Here is an 8573-nt window from a genome sequence, read left to right as displayed (position 1 = left end):
ACACACACACACACTGTGGTTATGTGGTTTTACGTGTTAATTCCACATTTTTGCAGTGACAGAAACGTTTTATTTATTATCATTAACTTAACATTAACATTAACTTAAAAAAAGGTTAATTCTGTCATTCAGCAATTGCCCAATAGAGGGCAGAATACCACAATGTTTACTGTCCGCAACTATCTCAAAGAGCATTCAGAACTGTTTCTAAGAAGTTTTGTATTTCTGAACAGCAACAACAATAGGAACAACAAAAATAGAAAAAGCCTTTCAAATATCCACTGATAGCCTTATGAACAGAAATTGAACACGACCACAGTCAAAAGTGCAATCATATCCCTGCTGGCGTTTCAACATTGATTCAACGGTAAATAAACGTTATAAACGTTTTTAAAAAAAATTTATAACGGGTGAATCAACGTTGAATTATGGGTTGGATTTGCAAATTGAATCAACGTTGATATTGCAACATTATTTCAACATCCGCCATTTCAACATTGGTGCTGATTTCCTTGATTTCTTATTTTACAACCATTTGTCAACATTTTACAATTAGCATTAAAACAGTGTTTCAACATTGACACAACAACTGACATTATTTCACTTATAATTCAACATTGATTTTCTTGACCTTTTTACAACCAACGTTGTTTCAATGTTTGTCTACATACCCTTTTACAACCATTTAGCATTAAACATTGTTTCAACATTGTTTCAACATTGACGCAACAACTGACGTTATTTCCCTTATATTTCAACGTTGAAGGTCGGTCGTGTGCCGGCTGGGATAGCATACCATTAATGGGTCGTTAAGTGTGTCAACTCATTAGGCCCGGCTCAGGAACATCGTGATCCAGCCTTGTTACTTAACAGGAGGTAAGTAATTGAACATCGTGTGACAATATATTTATCTATTTCTGCCAGCTATTTACCCGTCACTCCCCATGCATCCGCTTACGTTAATGTTTCAACGATTTTATGCACTCCACAAACCAACACTTGATTGAAGAGCACTTGTACTGCAAATCTACGTAGTGTATTTAGAAAGGACGGCTGAAATGCGTTTGCCATGTTTTGAGCGTGTTGTTGCAGGCCATCACTTGACACTCTGCGTGGTAAGCCTAGAAGGCACACTAATTCGCGCAAGGTGACATGCACCTATTGCGTGCGTTTTTTCTAATAACTCCCTTTGTGTAATTCAGAGAGGAAAGGTGCGTTTTAAATGGTTTGGGACAGAAAACAGCTTAGGTGTTGAAGTAGGCATTAAGCTCATCACAGACGTAAGGCGAAGGGGTAAAGTCGTGAGCGCAATGTGGCGGAGGCGCTGGTGCTCGACGCCTCTTGAACGCGCTACTGCAGGCATGGACACTTTTACATTTAAACTTTCAAACTCCTCGATGGGTTCCGGAATGGATACAGGATAATATTAACTAACACAATTATTCATATTATCTGTTTATTTATAACGGACATTTAAAGTTAGTGAACGGATGAAAAGAGTGCCAAGGATGGTTACTTTCCCAACAGTCTTCAATAGCGACAGATGAGCTGTGGTGATGTGATGTGAGGTTCAAGTCTAAAAATTCTAAACACTTCTAAAAGTGAATATCTTGTGTTCGTCAGGGGCATGGCGCACATGTCCATAATATTTCAACTGCGCGTCTTTACCCAACTCAAAATCATTAAAATAAATAAAATACAATCTTAATTAGTGAGAGATATGCGTGCGCATAGGCAGTGATTTCCAGTCGCGACCTGATGGGATTTTACATAGGTCGACAGTGACGGTGGGAGGGAGAGTTCGCCTCATGACGCCCGCCCTGACATCACTTGCGCTGGCGGAGCAAAGCGGAGGGGTGCGTTGATATAGCCAGAGTGCCTCTCGATCACTTTACGCTCAAACGCTGCTATCTGGATGAGGGAGAAGGCGAGGCGGCAGAACTGAACGAGGGAGAGAGCTGCGCACAGAGAGCCAAAGAGCTGCGGAACGCACAGAATAAAGCATGACAAAGGCAACCTCTGCGCATGGATAAATCCAAGCCCATTCACCAGCATTCTACTGCTGCTGAGCCCCCCGACAAAATGGGACTGTGCCTAATTTGGAATGTGGTTACATGCGACCAAGGACCGACTTCATGAACATTTGTTGGAAAACAACGCAAAAAAACTCCAAGGGCTGATTTGTTTTCCAGACCAACATCACCAAACGCTGTGCGCCTTTTTTTTTCTACTCCGAGGATCAATTGCCGTTTCCCCCTTGGATCACGGGAGACAGCTCTCATATCTTCAGCTTTGAGTTGGAAAGTTAGGCAGCAAGGCGATTGTGTGTGGAGCTTAAATTGGCTCTGCGCCGTTTTCTGCAGAGGAGTCCCGGGAGGATGATATTTAAAGCATTGCGCTCCGTGGAGGGTTAGACGACACATCTGGTTGATAGCCTAGTTTTGAAAAAATCCCAGCATGCTCTGTCCAGTCACTTGAAAACGCTAAACGTATGACTAGAAACTGCTGAGATTGATTTCTGTATTGTTTTACCACTAACAAGCCTAAGAAACTTTAACAATTGCTCTTGGCAGTAAAGAAACAGAGTGCGAGCGAGGAAAGATCACGGCTGCCTTTTTGTGCCATTTTGCTTATGTCGCATTACGTGATTTGTGAAATATTTACATACTACACACTATATTTTTGATACAGCAAAATTTGAAACTATTATTTATTCTCGGACACTTCAGGAACGGAAGGGGTATTTTTTATCTGGTTTGGCAAGCAAGCAAGCAAGTTGATGCATGACTGAGTGTTCCATCAACACTGCGCACAGGGCAGTCCAACGGAAAATTTAATAGTGCTCAGATCTTACTGGCGCACCATCTTAATCAAACGCCATCGATCCGTACCTTGACGCTCTGCTGGAGTTTATTTGGACATCTGGATGCTAAGAATAAGTGTAAGGAAAGGAGAGAAGCAAAGGAGAAAAATAATGTTTTGTCAGCACGAGATATGAAAAGATTTAGAAAATACATATATATTACATTTCCTCAAAAGTTTAGATAGGCTATCATCAACTCACATTTAGCCGATTTTTTGTTATTCCTTGTATAACCATAATTTTAAAATCTATTTATTAAGACAAGTAATCTAACATTATTATTACTACATATTGCAGTTCGATAATTAAAAGATAATTTAAAAAACGTTTGAAAAGAAAATTTTGGTCCCTGGGAGTATAACTCAGACTCAGCATGGCATCCGTGTTGGACAGTGCTTGTTCGCCAGCCTTGACTATGACGGGGAGGAACGGCAGCAGCAGCAGTGGCACCTCCTCTCCAACCTGCAACCAGAGCATGCTTAAACTGGCCCCCTACTCCCCGGAGGCCACGGCGGCGTTCGCCACGGCAATCACGCTGATGGTGCTCATCACCATCGTGGGGAACATCCTGGTGATCATCGCGGTGCTGACGAGCCGCTCGCTGCGCGGCCCTCAGAACCTCTTCCTGGTGTCGCTGGCAGCAGCGGACATCCTGGTGGCCACCCTCATCATCCCCTTCTCGCTGGCCAACGAGCTCATGGGCTACTGGTACTTCCGCACCGTCTGGTGCGAGATCTACCTGGCGCTGGACGTGCTCTTCTGCACCTCGTCCATCGTGCACCTGTGCGCCATCAGCCTGGACCGCTACTTGTCCATCTCGCGCGCCGTCACCTACGGCGCCCAGCGCACGCCGCGCCGCATCAAGGCGGCCATCCTGGTGGTGTGGCTCATCTCAGCGGTCATCTCCTTCCCGCCTCTGCTCTCCATGAACAAGAAGCAGGACGCGGAGGGCGAGGGCCGAGGCCCGCAGTGCCAGCTGAACGACGAGCGCTGGTACATCCTCTACTCCACCATTGGCTCCTTCTTCGCGCCGTGCCTCATCATGATCCTGGTCTACATGCGCATCTACCAGATCGCCAAGCAGCGCACGCGATGCCCGCCAGGGGAGCCGCGCAAGGACGGAGCCAAGGGGTCGTCGTCGGCGGCGCCCACCCCGCAGTTGAAGACCCACGGCCAGCACCAGCCCAACGGCAGGGGCAGCGGCGACGCGGGGACACCAGGTATCCCCCACAAGCAGGTGGCCAAGGCCACTCCCCGGCCTCACCATCTTGCCGTGCCGCACACGCCCTCCCCTCACATGGGCAAGCGGCAGCAGCAGGCTGGCACCCCGTCGGCCAACAACCTGCTCCAGGGGCCCTCACCCTCCCCGGCTCCAACCCCGACCACCCCCCTGGGGCCGACGCCGGCAAACTCCCCCTCTATATCCTCCGCCAGCCAGCCGCAGCAACAACAGCTGCCGGACAGTACTCCAGTCAAGCCAGCTAAGGAGTCCGCGGTGGCGCCAGCGGACGAGAAGAAATCCAAGCGCCAGGAGAAGAAGGCCATCAACAACAACGGGGACACGTCCAGCTCGGACTCGGACACCGAGCCCGGCGGAGCGGGCAGTGGCGGCGGTGGCCCGGACAACAACCCCACGCCCAGCATGGCGGGCTCGCCCAGCCCGGGCATCCACTCGCCCGCCACCATGCAGAAGTACCGGGACATGATCGCAACGGCCAAAGGCGCCAAGCTGATCGCCCGCAGGTCCAAGCAGGAGGGCACGCCCAACTCGGCGCGCCGTAAGGCCATGGTCAACCGTGAGAAGCGCTTCACCTTTGTGCTGGCGGTGGTCATCGGCGTCTTCGTGGTCTGCTGGTTCCCCTTTTTCTTCTCATACAGCCTGCAGGCCATCTGCCCGGAGACCTGCAACCTCCCCGAGCCCCTCTTCAAGTTCTTCTTCTGGATCGGCTACTGCAACAGCTGCCTCAACCCGGTCATCTACACCATCTTCAACAAGGACTTCCGTCGGGCCTTCAAGAAGATCTTGTGCAGGAACACCAAGGGCACATTCTTTTGAAGGCAAATGGGGTGGGGTGGGGGCAACTTACCATGTCATGCTTTTCCTAAAGGGCAAAAAAATAAAAAATAACAAAATATTCAATCAAAACAGCAAACCGACAATGCATTTTGTAAAATACAGAGGACAATACTGGTGTATGAACACACACAGGACACCTTCAAGCCTTGAGATAAAAAAAAAGACCACCTAAACACCTTCTAGAGACAAACAGGTACAAAAAACGAAACAAATGATGAACTTGACACGAATCTTCTCATGAGGTGAATGACAATGATGATCTACTGCTCTGACTGTCTTAACAGAGGTTGCTTTTGGAATGCAATAAAGAGAGGCTTTTCCCCCATCAACACTGACGGAGACTGAAGGGTCAAATGAGGGGACGGCTTTTATTCAGAGGAGACAAGGATGGCACATACCAGTGGGTGGAGGGTGAGGTGAGGTGGCGGCGGCGCTTGTTTTGAAGGCAAAGGGCATAAGAAAAGCACAAGACCGGATTACAAGTCTGTTCCATTTTTTTTTTTGGTTATAGTTCTTGTTGTGGTTGTTGTTGTTGTTATTGTTGTTGGTGTTGTTGTTGATTGCCATTCTGAGAACATACTGGCCTCAGGGATACTCAGCGCATGCGATCTTGTAAAAGATTTTTATCCTGATGAGAGCCCGACAAACAAAGCCTGGATTTTTTTCATTTTTTTCTTTTTTTCATTTTGTGATGATCTGGTTTTCTCTGAACACTATGCTTAGGTGTACTGTAAAATCATTTAAAAAAAAAGACTTCACATGTATCCAGAGCACGGAGTCATGACATTGATATATCTTCAGAGCTTTAATGTTTTATAATGAAGTAGACAGACGGTGAGGATTTTTAGAAAAAACGCCTTTGTACTACTCTCTGGCCTTCCAGCGCTGCTGTCTGACGAGGTGAATATCAGCGAGTGCTTGAGGGCTTCTCTCCCTGGGACTTCTCCTGCAGTCCCCTGTCCTGGGACATGCACTGCACTGCGAGGAGACAAATAACAATGAAAAATGTGTGTGTGTGTGTGTGGTGTGTGTGTGTGTGTGTGTGTGTGTACTGTACATCTTAGGATGTATGGACATCTCTGAATTGCTTTGTTTCATACACACACACACACACACACACACATGGGCTTTACTGTCTCTCTCTCTCTGTGTGTGTGTGTGTGTGTGTGTGTGTGTGTGTGCGCACGCGTGCGTGCGTGACACAGGGCCTGCCCACCAGGTGACAAGCACAAGGCGAGACACAAACAACACTAAAGTGGAATCAGGTGATTTGTGTGAAGGGGACACTGGCACTCTGTGGAACACAATGGATGCGTTTGATGGGTGGTAGCGGCGGTACATGCCTTGTGTGTGTGTGTGTGTGTGTGTGTGTGTGTGTGTGTGTGTGTGTGTGTGTGTGTGTGTGATGGGTGGTAGCGGCGGGACATGCCTTGGCAGACTACTGCGCTGCCTCATACAGAAAGTATAAAAAACAGTCGACAGATGCCAGGCAACGACAGAGGAACTGACCAGCCATTTTCAGGGCAGCGTAAAAGAGATCCTTTTGTTGCCATTTTGGATTTAGTCTGTTTTCCGTGTGTATTATTTCCATTTTGAGGAAGGGAGATGAGGAGGAAGAGGGGGCAGATACAAATCTTTCCAGCTTCTTACTTAAGAACTGTAACTGTAACAGTTTTACAACTCATGCATCAACAAAAAAAACTGTATTGTTTTTTCTTTTTTGGGGTGGGGGGATCCAGGAGCTTTGCGATGATGATCACACATACGTGACTCTCTCCTGTGTACTCTGCACTCCGTAAATATGCCACTGTTGAGGAGGATGACCACTGTCTGCCTCTGTACCCTGGCAGTCCCCCCCCCCTTACTGACCTGACTGTGAAAGGCTACGCTTCGTCAGGGAGACTCATGGGACTAAGGGCTGAAGGCAATGATGCTTATTTTCTCTATCTCTCTTAGCGTGTGTGTGCGGGTGTGTGATAAAGAGGGAGACAGTGGTATGTGTGTGTGTGTGTATGTGTTTGTGTGTGTGTGTGTACGCATGTTTGTGTGATTTAAGATCTTTATGTGTGTGTGTGTGTGTGAGACTGTGTGCGTGTCAAAGCCAGAGTGGTGTGCACGAGTCTTGCTTATGTGTGTTTTTGCGCATGCCGGCCGTGGCATCAGAGCTCAAGAATGTGTGCTGTGAGCGAGTGTGTGTACGCCTGAACCCCTGTGTGCGTGTGTGTGTCATGTGTGTGCTGTGTCTCTGGGAGATAGTTGGCGTGCTTGAGTGTGCGATTGTCAGACCCATGACCTGCTCTGACAGCCCCCATCCGCCTGCAGAACCAAAACAAAAGCAATTAGCGAGCCAGAAAGTTGAGATGAGTGACTGCTATGGAAACGCAGGGCATCCCGCAGTCTCTGGTGTCAGAGCCAATCGGTGTTAAGGACAGGGTGGCCCTGACCCTGCACCCCCAAAATCACCCCATTGTTCCTCCTTTACGGAAATCCACAGTGACGAGAAGAACCAGGCATGGCCAGTGTGTTCTTCTGTCACACACGGATACGGATCCTCCCAAGGCAAGAGGGACTGGAGCAGAGCCATGGGTCCACAGAATGGTTGAGTGTGTGTGTGTGTGTGTGTGTGAGGGAGTGAGAGAGACCAAGTAAGGGTGTGTGAGAGAGAGCGAGAGAGAGAAAGAAAGTCAGTGTGTATGTGTGTGTGTGTGTGAGCGCATCAGGAGGGTATGTGATGAGAACTATCCTGCTGTTTTGAAACATTTGATGGGATGGTTATGTATGCTTTCTTTGTAGCTGTGAATGCTTTTGTGAAATGTATTTATTTGGCAACTCTGTTCCTGGCAGTTCATACAGTATTTATTATCCTTTCAACATGGGCTAAAGCTTCGTTTTTTAGTCCCTGCTGGCTGCAAAAGAACAAAAAAAGAACAATCCTAATCTTTCAAATGTATTTAGAGCTGTAAGTTTTAACAGAACAATGACTGTAGTGACTGAAGTGAAAGTGTAAGTGAAAATGTGCACAGGTATGTGTGTGTGTGTGTGTGTGTGGGGTCTTCATCTGCACATGCAATCTCAGTGTGTGTGTGTGTGTGTGTGTGTGTGTGTGTAGATATGTGCACAAGTGAATGTCTGTGAAACTGATTCTGTGGTTTGTAGGACAGAGATGATTTTCCATATTGACAGTTCTGCATCGTTCAAGCCTGCCTCTCTCTCTCTCTCTCTCTCTCTCTCTCTCTCACACTCTCTCTCTCTCTGTCTCTCCACACACACTGTGCGCACTCTTCATTCACCTCCTTGGCCTGCTGTTCTTTCCTTACAGTGTGTACTGGTGGCGTTTTCTCCCCACGGGTTGACAATAAATCTGTTCCAATATGCTCATGACTTCCGAGTTATTTTCAAACTAAACCAAGGGAGAGTACGGGGAGGGAGCGAGAGCAGCAAACCAAAACATTCCTACACACACCCTCCTCTTCACACAGCACACATGAACTTTCAGATACAAAAAAAACACCTCTGTTCTGAATTAAGAAATGCTGATAGGTTCACTTTCTTTGCTTGTGACTGATGTTTTGGAGTGTACTGAACCTGCATAAAATGGGCTCTTCATTCAGCCATTCACCTGCAGATTGCACT

The 8573-nt window shown here is 47.4% G+C and overlaps 1 protein-coding gene across 1 annotated transcript; it reads left to right on the top strand.

Moving 5' to 3' along the window:
- Positions 1–1768: 1768 nt before the first annotated feature.
- adra2b (adrenoceptor alpha 2B) lies at positions 1769–7389 on the top strand. The gene is made up of 2 exons (XM_048244472.1): positions 1769–5840; positions 6146–7389. The coding sequence occupies exon 1, from the start codon at positions 3237–3239 to the stop codon at positions 4917–4919; it is 1683 nt and encodes a 560-aa protein (XP_048100429.1). The 5' UTR covers positions 1769–3236; the 3' UTR covers positions 4920–5840; positions 6146–7389.
- The last annotated feature ends 1184 nt before the right edge of the window (positions 7390–8573 follow it).

The sequence above is a fragment of the Alosa alosa genome, chromosome 5 (genome assembly GCF_017589495.1).
Source record: "Alosa alosa isolate M-15738 ecotype Scorff River chromosome 5, AALO_Geno_1.1, whole genome shotgun sequence".
Taxonomy (NCBI): domain Eukaryota; kingdom Metazoa; phylum Chordata; class Actinopteri; order Clupeiformes; family Clupeidae; genus Alosa; species Alosa alosa.
This window is presented reverse-complemented; position numbering and strand designations above follow the sequence as displayed.

What these genes read in the sequence shown, in the direction of transcription:
- adra2b (XM_048244472.1), top strand. Translation starts at nt 3,237, where the DNA reads ATGGCATCCGTGTTGGACAGTGCTTGTTCGCCAGCCTTGACTATGACG.